Source organism: Porites lutea, chromosome 8 (assembly GCF_958299795.1).
Source record: "Porites lutea chromosome 8, jaPorLute2.1, whole genome shotgun sequence".
In the NCBI taxonomy this organism is placed as follows: Eukaryota; Metazoa; Cnidaria; class Anthozoa; order Scleractinia; family Poritidae; genus Porites; species Porites lutea.
The window spans coordinates 9004331-9019354 of NC_133208.1; the positions used below are offsets into that span (position 1 = coordinate 9004331).

The following is a 15024-nucleotide window of genomic DNA, read 5'->3' on the forward strand; positions in this document are numbered from 1 at the left end:
TCCACTAAAATACTCAAAAAAAAGCAAGCATAATGTACAAACGCCTAGATAGAGGTTACAAATTGTAACTAGTGCTGTGTGCAGATTCTTGCAGTAAAACATCAACTGAGAAACGATGAACTGAAGGCACAATTTGCTAAGTACAGACCGTTTACGTAAGGTACAGTCGAACCTCTGCTAACGGGCACCTTTTTTTCGTCCCAGCGGACAAAAAATCCATACATTGACCCTTGTACAAAGCCTCTCTACAACGGCAACTTTCTTCTGTCTCCAAGGTGGCCGTTGAAGGGGGGTCTAACTGTAGTCCTACAAGTTCCAAAATCTCTCACTTTCAAAACGAGGCTAAGAGCAAAACCCTTCTTATGAAAATGAGGTTTATTTGCGTGAGACTTTCATACCAATAGCTTCACACTTAGCCTCGCTTTGAAACAGAGGCTTGAGGCAACTGGGAAATGGACTATTTATAGAACGCGTAATAAGTGTTACAATTTGACGACTAGCAGTAAAACGTCATCTGAAAAATTAGGAATCAACATATACGGAGCCTCCTAAGGGCCGACATACGCATTTTGCTACCTTTTGGTCAACTGATGATCATTAATAGTTGTGGGTAAAGGACAGCAAGAGACTCCTAAATCACCAAGAACTCAGGTGATTGTATACGTGGGTCTATATTTGCAAGTTTACAGTCATACGAAAATAATTTGAAACCATCTTCGCGCGCCACAATACGCGAAACGTAACGCTATTAATTAACGAGGCAATAAGAGTGTTCGAAATTAAGTTATGATGACACCCACTGGACATACTTTGTTAAAATCATCCTGACAACATAAATATAGATTAGAACTCCTAAATAGTGGCAGGACACCCCTGGGGGGCACTTCCTTATAAGGGGCTAATGGGGAAGTGCCGCTGGATGGGGTCGCATTTTCACGACTGGATTCATAATGGGGTCGCATTTTCAATAGAGTTACTAGAATGGGGTCACACTTTCTCGGATTTTTGGAGTAAGAAAGTTCTTCATATGTACGGTTAGCAAACGTACCAGAATGTTTGTACTCTAGGTGAAAAGTAAGGTGTTCTTCATTCAATTTAAAAAATGGGTCAGTTCATTTTAGGACGATGACCCATTTAAAGGATTGATAAGGTAGGTACATAAATAGAAAGCTACTAAGTTGGGATCGCGAAGATTACATATTTGCCCAAAAGTGACTAAGATGGGGTCTATAATTGGCCACAGAATAGACTATAATGGGGTAGGGGCTCTGAGAGGCCAGTGGCAGGTACCCAGCAAAACTTATTGAGAGTAAACCCCCCGGGCAGGACACACAAGGAGCCACAGGACACCCAAAGATTAGTGTGCTGCTCGCCTGAGGGCTAAAAGCAAAAAAAAAAATTCATTATGTCACTTGCATGCAACCAAATTGGGAGGCGTCCTGGGGACTGCGCATACCTCCGGAAAATTCCCAGCAAAGCCCTTGTTTGGGTCCCACTGTGTTCGTGAAACTGAAAATTAAAGTTATTTTTCCGACTTTCTGAGTATACAATGATATTTATTTCTTGGTGAAGAGATCACTTTACTGTCAATCTTACAATAAACTATTCTCTATTTTCCTTTACTGTGATAAAAAATATTTACTTAACAAAGTCAAGATTCTAACAACTTCTTCTTATAAAAAGGTTTACAACATTTTTATGCAATGAAATGCATTATAAATAACTTTGAAGTGCGTTCCTAAATCTCTTTTAGCCTTATTTAACTTTTTTATTGAATGTATAAATAAAAACAACAAAAACCATCCTACTGACCTCACAAGGTCAGTAACATTCTTCTTCAGAATTATTAGCATCACGTTCTGCAAAGCGAAAACTGTCTTTTGTTCTTCGGGAAATTATATAAAGCATTTGTACTGCTCAAAGGATCACCTTGCCCCAGTATTTAGACAACGAAATTAAAATATGAAAGAGGTCTAGAACTATGGCATTATTATTTACCTTATTGTTAATTTGGTACTTTGAAAATTTTAAAATTTTGCAGGTCTTTAATTTCGTGTTGTTCTTAATTGTAAACATAGTGAAATTAAAGACCCGCAAACGAAAACCATTGCAAAATTTATTGCCCCTCTTTCATATTTTCCTATTTAAATCACAAAAATAAAACTCCACGATGTTTCTCACCAAAATCACGAAATTTAGTATTGAAATCACAAGTGATCCTCACAATCTGATTCGCTTCCATCAGTGTGATTTATTCATGAATTACACTATTTTTTGTTCCACATAAAAATGAGATGGAAAAGAGTTTCCAATCCCAATTTCGATTTTTTGTACTGACTGAATTTAGTGATTTAAAAATGGCTGTACTAAAGTGGTATTCGAACTTCGTCTCGTGCAATTCTGGTCTGAAATCATACTTGTGATTTCAAATCTAACTCATGCTACACCCTCGTCCAATCTTCAAATAACGCATGATTTTGGACCAAACTGCACTCCACTCAGTTGAATCACCACTATATTAGCTTATATTAAATTGCTTCTAAATAGATAAGCTTTTATACTATCTCTCGCTGACAGCTACGAGGTCAACAGAGGATGAAAATCCCTGTAGTGCATCTAGTGATTTTCCTGCTATCTTTGTAGCTTCCATCCCCTGTGCTAATGCATCTTCCCATGGAGCTGTTCCGTTTGGCACTGTTGCAGTGGGTGCTGTCAATAAAAAAAAAAAAAAACAATTATTGCAATGAATATGTGAGTATTAGGTGAATTTTGGATCTGCCCACCCACCCCTCCCTCAATCTAACATTTTCCCCTAGGTAAGAAGTTAGTATTAATGTTGAGTTGGAGGAGGGGTGAGTGAGAATTTTGTCTAACTCTTATACTGATCCTAATTAAGGTCTTTTTTAACTGCAGTTTCGGTTCTGGATGAGAAAGGAAGAAGAGACAAGTCCAATAGCTTAAGGTTATGTAACTGTCTGATCATGAGATCCGTACTAATGGCCCTAGAAATTTGACAAAGAAACAAACTTGGAGCAATTCTAGCTATTTTCTGGTCACTTATCTTGCCAAAACAAATCAAGGGAGAACTATACCTACTAAGTGAAGATGGCATAGAACCCAGTTGGTCACTATTAAAAGTTTACATCGCAATTAATACTGGATTTTCATTCTGAAGCCAAAACAACTTGGTTTGCACGATCTTGAAAAGGTCGCAAAGTTTAGTAGTCCTCTTGAAAAGTCCTTGAATTCAGTTAAGGTCTTTTAAAAGGACTTGATTTCTTTATTAGGTCTTGAAAAGTCTTTGAAATTCATTACAAGCTTGTTTACACCACACCACTTTCTATAAAATTAGATTATTTCACTGACAGGAAAATTTGGCTCATCCTTGGTGAAAGAACTTGTAAAACTCACAGGTATTTGCAAAAACATTTTCATGCATGAACAGTATCTTATTTCTGTTTCTTTTAACATTTCAAATGCTTCTTCTGTACCTCAGATGTAGCTGCAAGTCATGCTTAATGACTGTTGTCATTTTGTAAAGTGTTGTTTCAAAAAGTGACAGCATTTTACCCAATAAGGTGTTCAAAAGGGGGTTAAAGAATGCCAATTTATTGAATCAATCTTGGTCCTTGAAAACTGTAATTTTGTCCCTCAGAAATCCTTAAAATTTGTTTGTCTGCTGTTGTATGAACCATGCAAAATACAGTTTTCAAAGGTTCCTTAATGCAAGTCTAAACTTACATGCAAAGGGACTATTTCCAAGAGATCTTGCTTTTACTTTTTCCAGGAATGCATCAAAATCCTCAACATCCAGCTCAGTACTAAAACAAAGTAGAAAATTTAAAGTCCAGTGAGATACATAGAGGATACTAAATGGCCACATGGAGGTACAAAAGTGGAGGTATGAAATGGTAAATTCGAGACTTTGTGAGACTGCAATTCAAGACTGATACTTAAGAAAAAATTGAGCCTCTGAGATGCAAAATCACCTGAAAACGAGACTTTGAGACCCTCCACAAATGCTTCCGAGATGTTGAGGTTGGGCCAAAATTTTCTGAGACCCATGTTTTTTGAGGAACCATTCTACACCGCTAAAATTTCTTTCAAGTGATGAAAAATATTTCATTCAAGTGAGTACTGTGAACAAGTGAAATACTCTTAACATGAGAAGACAAATTTGGTATCTCCAAGTGGCCATGTAATGTTATATTAATTGTATAAACACTAATTAATGACATACCAAACCATCTCACATTTGTAATATTTTTCTGTAAAACATGTCATTAATTTTTATTATGCAGTCCTTGCGACAGTGATCTTTTCAAATGTGAAGATAAATGTTATTTTTATGTGTAAAGATATCATGTTTTCATGCACAAGCTCACCTGGTATTTCATTGGTGTAAAAATGCAATATTACATGATCAGTGGGTTAATACTGATGACAAATAAGAAAATTTTACTTACCTGTCTACACTAACAGTATCATCTGATAACAAACAAGACAAGGATGAATCATCCAGGAAGCCCCTACGAGTTCTGTTCTCCTTTTCTTTGGCAGCTTTCATTTCCTGTAGTAATTTGAAAAAAAAATATTTAAAATTAATGCTACTTTTTCCAAAAAAATTTGAAGAAAACTAAAATCAAAGATCACTTTCTCTGGGGACAGTACATGCAAACACTGCATTTTTAAATGAGGGTATGTACCTCCATCTGCCTGGCTTGCTTCGCCACTCGTGCAGCCTCTCTCTTTGCTTCATAGTAGGCCTTCAACAAAATAGCACAAACAAATTTAATTCAGTTGAACCTCTCCACAACTGCTACCTTTAGGACAACCTACCTTTATGGAGAGATGGCCTGGCATTATGGGGAGGTAGGGGTGTAATATGACACCTTCTTTTTTGGGGAGGGGTGGGGGGGGGGGGGCAACAGCATGTTTAGAGTGCCAAGTCCATGCTTATAGTAGCCTCCGATGGTTATTCATATACTACATGAAATTACACAATAAAATTTAATGTTTTAAATCAGTTCAAGTTTTGTGGCCATTCTTGACTTTTTCAATGAGGATGAACTTTAATGGCCATTGCTGTTATAGAGAAGTGGACATTTTAGAAAACAAATTAAGGTTTTTATTTGGAGTCAATGTATGGACTGCCCTTTGGGACAAAAAAAAATGGCTGATGTAGAGAGGTGGCCATTAGTGGAGGTTCAACTAGTTGTATTTATTTAACAAAGGAAATGGACAACCTGTAAGTTTAATGTCACTGCTAAAAGCATAATAGTATACTAGTAATAACCAAAGGTAAGAGACTGCAGCTAACAATGATCGACGGTCAAAATGCTCTTGCTCCGCTCGAATGCTGTTTCACGTGATAGATGGTCAAAACAAGTGCAATCAGATGACAAGTAAAAAAAAAATTAAAAAAGGCATACATCTTAGAAAGAGCTGACTGTATTATCATTTGTCTCATGAGTGACATGGTGAAGTCACTTGTGAATTAGATCAATATGTTTCAACTGCTTACTGCCGGTCGTCATCAGGTGAAGAACAAAACAGCAAGATAAAAAGGGGCCAATAACAGCTGTCAGAAACCAACCAATCACAGAAGAACATGTAATCCGAGTCTAATTAACTGGGACCAGTTGTTCAAAGGCCGATTAGCGCTTAACCTGGGGTTAAATTGACCTGGTTTTCTTTTTCTTGTGTTCAAAGCCATTTTCCCAGATAATTTTCTCTCTTATTTTTAGAGTTTCCAATAATCAACTTGAAGACAAAAAGAATGAAAATTGAAATACCTTTTTTGGCTCTCATATTTGAATTCAAATCTTGCGCTAACCCTGGGTTATCTTAACCCAGCTTTGAACAACCCGGCCCCAAAATGGTTTTGTGCTGTCAGTTAAAAGGCAGGTTTGTTGTTGTTTATTTGCTGCAATAACAATTTTATTTTGCCAGTTGAAAATAACTAACAAAATTAATGTCTTTTTAGATCATACCTCCTCCTCAAGTCGTAAATCATCCTCTTGCCGGGATAACTGTGCGTCGATTTCAGCATCTAACTTCTTCTGCTGTTGAACCAGGTCATTAAATCTCTTTTGACTGATAAGCTCTGTTTCAGTTTCAGTTAAAATTCGTCTGGAATAAAAAAAAATTAAAAATGAGCAATGAAGACCTACACTGTGAATTACCTTTTCAAGAACATACTGAAGAACGCTTTCCAAACATCAGAGATGGCCGGTGGCCAGACTGATTATTTTGAAAAGGGAATATTTATTACAATCAAACCTCAACTAATGGCCATCTCGCCACAATGGCCACCTCTCTACAAAAGCCATTGTTTAATTTTTGTCTAGGTGGACAGTCCATACATTGACTCTTGTTTAAACCTATCTCTACAATGGTATTTCTTATAACGGCCACTTTCTTCTGTCCCCACGGAAGCCATTGTGGAGAGGTTCAACTGTAGTACTTTCTCCATATTTTAACTAAGTTCCATTACTGCTGTGCATACTAATTAAGAATAAACTGATCTGGCTGGTTAGTCCTACTAGTTAATAGTGGAGTTCTCCTAGGACTGGACTGGTCTGGCCAGCCAAATCTGGAAAATGGTAAGCAAGCTAAGAGTGCCCTGGCAGGGTGCAAACAAAATCATTTTTATGGCTTGCCATTCGGGCAAGCTGAAGCTAGCATTTAATAACCCAGATGTCATTTCAACTAGCCCCAAAAGCTTTTTGACGAGCAGAATTGATTTCATAGTTCTTCTGCTATTCAAATTCCTCAAAAAACATCCCTTGCCCGTCGGGCAAGTTAAAAAAGAGAATTCACCTGCCCGATGACAAAATCCACTAGCCTCGGGCTATCGGACATTACTTTCTTTGCACACTGCCTGGCATTTCTTTGGAGTCAAAATAGTCATGAATGAATAGACAAACAGAGGGATGGACAGACCGACAGACGGACGAACAGACAGAGGGAAGGAGGGAGGAAGGAGGGAAGGGAGGGTAAGAGGGATGGATGGATGGACCAACGAACTTACCTGGGGCGAGGATTGAAGTCCTCCTACAAAATAAATTAAAAGTGATAAGTTTTCAATTATTAATTCCAAGGCTGTGCTCTAGCAGAGCCTGGTGGCCTGGGCTGCCTAACTTTTGTTCTCGCGTGACTAGAAAATCTAAGCTCTTTCGTAGAAATCATATGCTGGGCACACTGTATTTTGCAAGTTCAGAGCACTTGGCTCCCTTCAATTTTTTTTAGAGCACAGCCTTGAATTCATATAAAGATAAAGATATTAATATAGCGCTACATATAGCGATACATATAGCTGTATAATATAGTGCACACATTCTGACGCGCTGAAAAACAGCTAACAAACATGATCATAGCACAAATAGTACACCCCGAGGAAATGAAAAATTATAAAACACCCGAATCACTTGACAAGGAAATTACAAACCGAGCAAGAAAGTCTTGTCTGCTTAAAACTCCAAACATTCCGAAGGGTTGTGAATAAATAGAGCTTAAGCGACGATTCCTTTGTTTGGGATTTATTTGTTTCCAGCAATATTCTCATGTATCATTGATGACACAACCATGATTTTCAAATACCCTCCCAATGAAAATCCTTTGGTTGAATACTTGATTTTTCCCTCTAGGATTAAGCTAAAACAAAAAAATACTCAAATTAACATGCTAATAAAGAAATATTACCTCATCTATCAAGTTTTCAAACTGAAAAGGAAGCAAAATACAATCTCAGCATCTATAATAATAATAAAAGAAGCTGATTGCACAAACACAAATTCTTAAAGCATTGTAACAAGTACTATATTTAGAGTAAGCAAAATAATTTTCAGCAATCTGTTGACTTCTTTGTCAATCAAAGGTTTCATGTAAATTCATCTTACAGATTGCGATTTAGATTCAGGTTTGGCTGCATGGAATAATTTGTAATCATGGTGGCCAGGAAGTCTACACTCTAGCTGGCCACATTAGCCTGAGAAAATAACCCACTTTTTCATCACCCCGCTGATTTCCACTCAAAATGACATATAAGGAATGACTGCAGAAATTCATACTGTACACCTATCACGACCCAGATCTAGTTAGTGCTTCTGATTGGTTGTGTTGCTTCAACCAATCAGAAGCACTACCCAGTCCATGTAATGTCATTAGTTTCAATTAATTTCCACAGTCTTTCCTTAGATGTCATTTCACAGGGAAACCATTGGTGCCGTCACAAAATGTCAGCTATTGTCTCAGGCTACCACCATAAAACAGCCGATTTGCTGATCCTGATCTGAAAATTCTCTCTAACCCTAGTAGGAGCAAATTACTCTAACACGTAAATAGTTTGCATGTCTTTTCACTGTTAAAGTTCGCAAAGGTCTTAGGATGTCAAAACTTGGTGGGCTCCAAAAACTGGTGACATAAGCTTGCTTGAAATATTAAAAAAAGGAAAAGTTCTAAGTACCTCGATACTAAGTTCCTTTTCGCTATATCTTGCACGTCTGTAAGTTCTGTGACAATTAATAAAAACGTCTGGTATTAAGGAATGATACGTTTTTCAAAAAACACTGGACGAATCGAAGTTTCAATATATTTTAATAAGCTTAACAAGCTTACACTCTTGCAACAAACTATTTTTCTAAGCTTACCTTCCTCTAATATGAGCTGGCCGACGTAACTTTCGAAATTCTTCACTAAAAATGCCCCAGCATCCTTTCATACAGCTCGCCATTTTAATTTTATCCTATTTTTAGCTCTTTTATCGACATTTTTCGTTTGTTTTCGTGGAGATATTCATATCATATGCGTGCCACATGATCAGCAAAACACACTACCCAGAAGGCCTTGCGTTGAAAACTAAAACTTCGAAGTCAACAAAGAAACGTTCACGCAGAGATAAAAAGTGAAAACATGTCATTGAATCAAACATAAAAATGTACTTTTTTCAAAGATTTTGAAGAAAAGTAAAATCAAAGATCGCGTTTTCTGGGGACAGTACATTTGGCATATATGCTTTAACTTCACTACCGCTGTACTAATGCAATCGTTGCAAGTTTGGAGACATTCCAGTGTAACCTATACGAAGAAGTTTTTTAAAACAGAAAGCACAAAATTCTTCAAAGATGGCGGTTTGTACGTGAGACTTGATTTAGCGAACAAAGGAACAAGAAGTTATGGTTTACTTTGACTCCTGGGATGAATTTGCAGCGGCTGTTGAACAGCTATGCATCGCTGAACCTAATAAGGTAAGAATATTTTAATTCTGACAATCTTTTCGAAGCCAGCCTTTATTTATATTTCACTGCACGTGTTTAATTTTTTTATGAAGCTACTTCAAGATGACGTGTTGTTAAGTGATTTTTTCTTTATTTCAGTTTCGTTTTGTTATAAAGTATCGTCATTGCGATGGAAAACTTGTGCTCAAAGGAACTGACGACCAAGTTGTGAGTATTTATTTCTTTCGTACAAAAGTGACGCTATCTTAGCTTAAGCTTAAATTTTCCACACAGTCCAAAACACGGAACACTGAACTTATTATCGAAAGTAAAAATTAATACTGGTTTTCAGCCCAGTTGTTAGGTTTATTTATTTTACATACCTGTTTAAGTAGCAAGCAGGTCACTCGCTCAGGACTGAGCATTTAAGGCAGCACTTAAAAAATTGTGAAAGTTTTCAATGCAAAGCACTGAAGTGTAAAAAAATTTTGAAATGGCATTTTAACAGTGCAACTTCAGTAACCCGGGCCACCTAGACACTACCCTGCGAGCAGTGGTTTCTCCAGGCCGGACTCTACGCTTCGATGGGAAAGAAACCACCGCGAGCAACCGCTTGCTTTTCCATCGAGCATGCGCGTCCATGTGATGACTACAAATATCCAACAACAAGACGGCAACAAGAGCTTCAACAAAACAATAGGGTTAATAAGCAACACAACAACTTTGCACGTGCATCACGCTTTTATTTTTGCATTTCTTTGCCATTTTTGCACGACTACGACGTGAAGATGCCTAATTTTGCATTTTATGGATAACGTAAACAAGCAACAACGAAATTTATTCTTTTTTTCGCTCTTGAACTTGGATATGGTCCCTTGGAATTCAACTCCATTTGGGTTCGCTTACATTTGACAAAGTAAGTAGATAGGAATAAATAATCCAAAGAAATACTGAATATCCACAGCAGGCTTGCATTAAGGCAGCAATTGTAAGTGTAAGCAAATGCGCGAGAGCCTAAACTGGATTTCAAACAGGATTTACATGTTTAAAGTTAATTTATTTGTCCATAGCGCTGGACGGCGGCTCGATCAAATAAGCAGACAGATGCTCGCAGTCAGTTTACAATCAGTTTACAGGAAAATAACAGTATATACCGAGAGAGTTATATGTCAATCATAATTACTCGGAAATAAAGGAAACAACATGGATCGAATTTAGCTAGTCCCACAGTAGTCTATAATTTACATATTTCAATAATCGAAGCAATGAAGTGAAACAAGCACACTATACACATGTACATCTCATGTATGCCTCATGTCTTTAATCCACAAATCCCAACCACCGCAGTTTAAAATAAAGCTGCGGCCTTTGTACTAAACTTATTGGGCCAAATATTTAAATGTAATTTAGCCAGTGTTTAACAAAACGTCACTAGCTCTTAAAACATCTAAGTCATTTCAATTTGCCCAATGATTTTATCTTAACATCATTTATTGTGAACAGTTTTATGAAAGCACATAGAGAAGACTAGACAAGCATTTATCTTTTTAAAACAACCCACCAAAGAAGAGATCTAGAGGTTCAAAGATTAGTTAAACCGCAGATTAAGTTAAACTTCATTTATATTTTTGGCCCATTAACTGGCAATTTTGAGACTGCAATTTAACTTCTTGTTCGTAACATTCTTGTTCATTGACTACGGGATTACAGACCAAGGTAGCAGTCCATTTAACTGCTTGTCTTTAACATTAATTTTTGTTCGTCATTTTCATGTAACTGCTTGTTTTTAACATTCTTATTCAACGACTTCAGGACCACAGTTTCAAGGTAGTAGTTCTGCTTCTAAGTGGTCAGGTATTCCATAATTGCCCCCTTCTTTCTATTTTTCAAAACCATTTACTTAACAATCTGGAACAACAGTCTCCCTCTTCCCCAGACAATATCGTTTTTGGGTCATGGCATCAAAGGAAATTACTTGTGAATGTTTAAATACAAGACTTGCCGAGATGGAGAAAAAGGTGAATAAAAACAAGTTAAAAAGACACCATACACGTTTCCAAGGCTAAGTACCTCTAGTATTCTATTACCAATCGTATGGAAAGGAGCGTTAATCCTTAGCCCCAATAAGCACACACAAAATAATTCTCTAGACTGATGTTCATACATTTCAGAAAGAATTAACTGAGACAATTTTGATGAATGACCAAGGCATTTCCCCTTTGGTGACTGTTGTATAAATTCTCATAACCTTTTTGCTTGATAAGTATTGTTGATGTAAGAAGAAAATAGGGTTCACACAGTCTTGGAAAAGTCCTTGAATTTTAGTGGAAGTCCTTGAAAAGTCCATGAATTTTCTTCAACTTTGAATGTAGTGGCCTGGAAAGTGTTTTTTGGTGCTTTTTGGTTGTCCGAGACAAAATATAAATCATAGCTCAGAGAATTTAAAGGTTATTTACATAAAGTGTTCAATGTTTTATGCATTAATTAACTATCAATTTAAGACAAGTGAACTGAAAATTTTTTAGAAGATGGTGAAGCAAACAGTTCAAGCCCTTAAAGCCTTATTAGAATAGACTGGGAAGGTACATTTACGTACAGTCTGTGAAATTATGTTCCTAGAAGGTGGCCCTTGAAAGTCTAATGTGGCCCTTAAAAAGTCCTTGAAAAATGGTTGCAATTTTTTGTTTGAACCCTGTACATGTTGGGCACCCTTGGAAATGAAAGGCTTAAGTTTGAAGTACTCTCTTTTTCTCCTTAGCCAGGGGCATCGCCATCTTTTCAACTAGTTGTAGGCCTGGCTGACTTTCATTTCCACATGTCCTGAAAATTGCACACATGACTAGTACGCACTGACCTCACCAACACATTGAAGCCTTATTAAGCTTTTTAGCTCACCCCAACAATGAATAATTTACTACAAGCGGTTAAGTGATTAATCCAAACGTTTGTAGGTCTAAGGGCTGGCTACACCCCTGTTGCCCTTGTAACACAGGGGTTTCAATAAAAATTGAAGTAGCCAGCAGTTTGAATAGAGTAACCGACTGTATCAACAAGGGGTGGTTGGTCCCCTTTTCTAGAGGGGGGGGAGGGGGAGTTAAAGCACGTTCCGCCCCAGAAAATTTTGAAATTTCAAAGCCCTTAAAATGCGATTTTCAGCGTTCTGGGGACTAAATTTGAGAACAAAAGAGCGTCTTTTTCATTCAAGAAAATGTAGCTTTCAATTTACCAGTCACACAATCAATTCCTATGAGTAATGAACAAATGATGAAAACTAAATTACGTACTTTTGCACATCAAACAAATTATGTGTAAACCTGTAAGAAACTTTTGAAAAAATAACTGAAATATAGTGTTCACATGACTAAAGCATAGCGTAAAACCAGTGGGCCTTTCGGAAAACAAATCATAATTTCGTTTTCATTTAGATTCTATGATATATTTTTTGTTTAAACCATTATTCAAACTAGTTGCTTCTTCTTTCTGTAAAAAAGTAGCCGACCTCTATGAGCAAAGAACCCGACATGTTTCGTTGTCCGTTGGTGCTTATTGAAACCCCTGGTAACACATAATATATCATTTTATCAATAATAACTATAATTCTCTCTTACTCTTTCAGTGTTTGAAATATAGGACAGAACATCAACAGGATATCAAGAAACTAGAGAAACTAAACAGTGTTTTAATGAGGCATGCGGTTGCCAAATAACAGTAAAAGTTCCTGTTTATTTATATCAACAACAATAACGGAGCCAAGAATGTTTTATGGAGATATGACGGAAAGCATCCCAGTGCAAGTCAGATCAGTAAAAAATGTGAAAAGAAAGACAATGTATTTTTGTTCACAAATGACTGTGTAATAATGATACCTTCAATCATGAATTGTAATTTGAAATAAAAATTAATGTTATACTCATTGCATTCTTATGATTCGTGGGAAAGCGCTAAATTCACTGTTGTAGGTTGTTTGTCATTGCTTTGTTGCTAGGCAACTGGTGGACACCAACCACATATATACACGCACCTCAAGAATTGACTCATGACACTAATTCTGACAAACTTAACAATTAAAATTTTAGACCGGAAAAATATTTTTAATCAGGACACAATGATAATGGCAAACATACACTTCACTTTTTTTATTTTTTCACCACACAGTATCTTCTTATTCTCCGAGATGTTATAAAAATAGTTCTCTTGGTTACAAAGAAAACTAACATAATAATTGTTGTTTATTCCTACAGTCCTCTCCCACAGCATGTTCTTCTGAAGTACATGCACCTTTCCTGAAAGAGGTACACATGAATGATAAACTATCTGATAATTATACATTTTGATGAGGCAGTGTCACAAAGAAAGCTATTTCTGGAATCAAAATACAACAGAAATTGCTGTATTTAAAGATCAGATTCTACACAGATTTTAAGTCATTAGTATGGCATTTCTGTCACTCCAGTGCAGAATATCCCTAATGGGGAGGAGCAAGGAGAGGCTACTGAGGACCGGAATAGGTTACTGCGTTGAAACATAAGTCGGGCCTTTTTTTCATAATGCTAGCTTAATAGTTCCACCAATATCTGGATGAATTCCCGTGATACTGCCCCTTCAACACCCTGCTATTTTGCAGGCAATATATGTTACATATATAGCCAAAAAGTACGATACCCTAATGATAAGCAAAAATAAGCAATATCAAAAATACAAAATTTTGAACATAACAAAACAGCATAGGCCCTAGCCTTACATTCAATTATAACGTTTGGAAATGAAACATTTTGCACAGGAAGAAAACAAGACAGGGCTGACACTACATTCCCTGACAAAGGGGGACAAAGACCTCAAGGCTAACTCTCTGGCCAAGACTTATCTCAGTGTAGCCTATGAACAGGTTCACTTGTGCCAGTACAGTGAAAATTTTGGCCACAGAGCTACCAGTGTCAGCTAGCAAGGCCAGTGAAAAGAATGGTGTGAGGAAATGCCTCTTTCTTGCCCCATTGATCTCATTGATGAAGCCGTCTCACACTGACTGCTACGCCCCCCCAATTTTTCCCAAACACACACAAGCTGTTGAGCCTGATCATGGTCTAATCTCAGTGCCTCAGCCCTGCTGGCCCAGATCTTGATGTAAAAAGAAAAAATAATGGGGGCAGGGGAGGGGAGATCGCCCCCCCCCCCCCTACTGTAGATCTCCAACTGTACAACTACTGTTACTGTAGTCAACATAAACTGAAAAAATATGTCACCCATAATAACTATATTGGAAAAAATCAACTGAAGTTTATATGAAGGCAATAATTTAGGACTATGCGCCTCCTCAGTCTCCAATAGACATTTCAAGGAGAACAATACAATTTTTTTCATACAACTATGAATGCATAAATGTAAACCATGTCTATGTTAAAATGTAAACATGATGAATGAAGTGAAAATTGTTTAACAGTGAGTTTTACTTTGGACTAGACCGAAATGAATTTGTGTTCCCAAACATCTCACTCACTCTTTGCTGACAAGTGTAAACTGTATGAACTCTGATTAAAAAAGTTAATATTAATACATTCTCATACTCAACATCTTATTTGTCCTCCAAATTAACTTACAAATCCACCAATCGCTCTAAATTAACTCCTGGTAAAAAAAATAAAAGCAACCCTTGCAAGGCCAAAAATACAAGTAAGTTTCCAAGAATGCTTCATGAAAAAATCAAGACCTCCCAAAAAATTGTAAGTTCATACAGTTAACAGCTAGATTACAAGGGATTAACATTACTTTAAAACAATGTCACTAAATATTATTGACACATGTCTAGTAA

General features: G+C 36.9%; 2 protein-coding genes across 2 annotated transcripts; one reads left to right on the plus strand and one right to left on the minus strand.

Annotated features, from left to right (window-relative positions):
• Window positions 1-1456: 1456 nt before the first annotated feature.
• On the minus strand, window positions 1457-9010 carry LOC140945883 (uncharacterized). Its single transcript, XM_073394943.1, has 9 exons — window positions 8652-9010; window positions 8468-8513; window positions 7705-7725; window positions 7034-7056; window positions 5994-6132; window positions 4707-4766; window positions 4467-4570; window positions 3742-3821; window positions 1457-2709 (listed from the first exon to the last, which is right to left on the minus strand). Exons 1-9 carry the CDS (start codon window positions 8732-8734, stop codon window positions 2561-2563), a joined length of 705 nt encoding a protein of 234 aa, XP_073251044.1. The 5' UTR covers window positions 8735-9010; the 3' UTR covers window positions 1457-2560.
• A 78-nt stretch (window positions 9011-9088) lies between these two features.
• Window positions 9089-13131, plus strand: LOC140945884 (signal recognition particle 9 kDa protein-like). Its single transcript, XM_073394944.1, has 3 exons — window positions 9089-9248; window positions 9378-9446; window positions 12835-13131. Exons 1-3 carry the CDS (start codon window positions 9177-9179, stop codon window positions 12922-12924), a joined length of 231 nt encoding a protein of 76 aa, XP_073251045.1. The 5' UTR covers window positions 9089-9176; the 3' UTR covers window positions 12925-13131.
• The last annotated feature ends 1893 nt before the right edge of the window (window positions 13132-15024 follow it).

Bases quoted from the DNA above. Each gene is read 5' to 3' on its own strand.
- LOC140945884 (XM_073394944.1), top strand. From the start codon at position 9,177: ATGGTTTACTTTGACTCCTGGGATGAATTTGCAGCGGCTGTTGAACAG. The intron at 9,249-9,377 runs GTAAGAATATTT...TCTTTATTTCAG, and splicing joins GCATCGCTGAACCTAATAAG to TTTCGTTTTGTTATAAAGTA. The intron at 9,447-12,834 runs GTGAGTATTTAT...TTACTCTTTCAG, and splicing joins AAGGAACTGACGACCAAGTT to TGTTTGAAATATAGGACAGA.
- LOC140945883 (XM_073394943.1), bottom strand. From the start codon at position 8,734: ATGGCGAGCTGTATGAAAGGATGCTGGGGCATTTTTAGTGAAGAATTT. The intron at 8,514-8,651 runs GTAAGCTTAGAA...TAATTGTCACAG, and splicing joins CCAGCTCATATTAGAGGAAG to AACTTACAGACGTGCAAGAT. The intron at 4,767-5,993 runs GTATGATCTAAA...ATTTTGTTGAAG, and splicing joins ATTTACGACTTGAGGAGGAG to GCCTACTATGAAGCAAAGAG.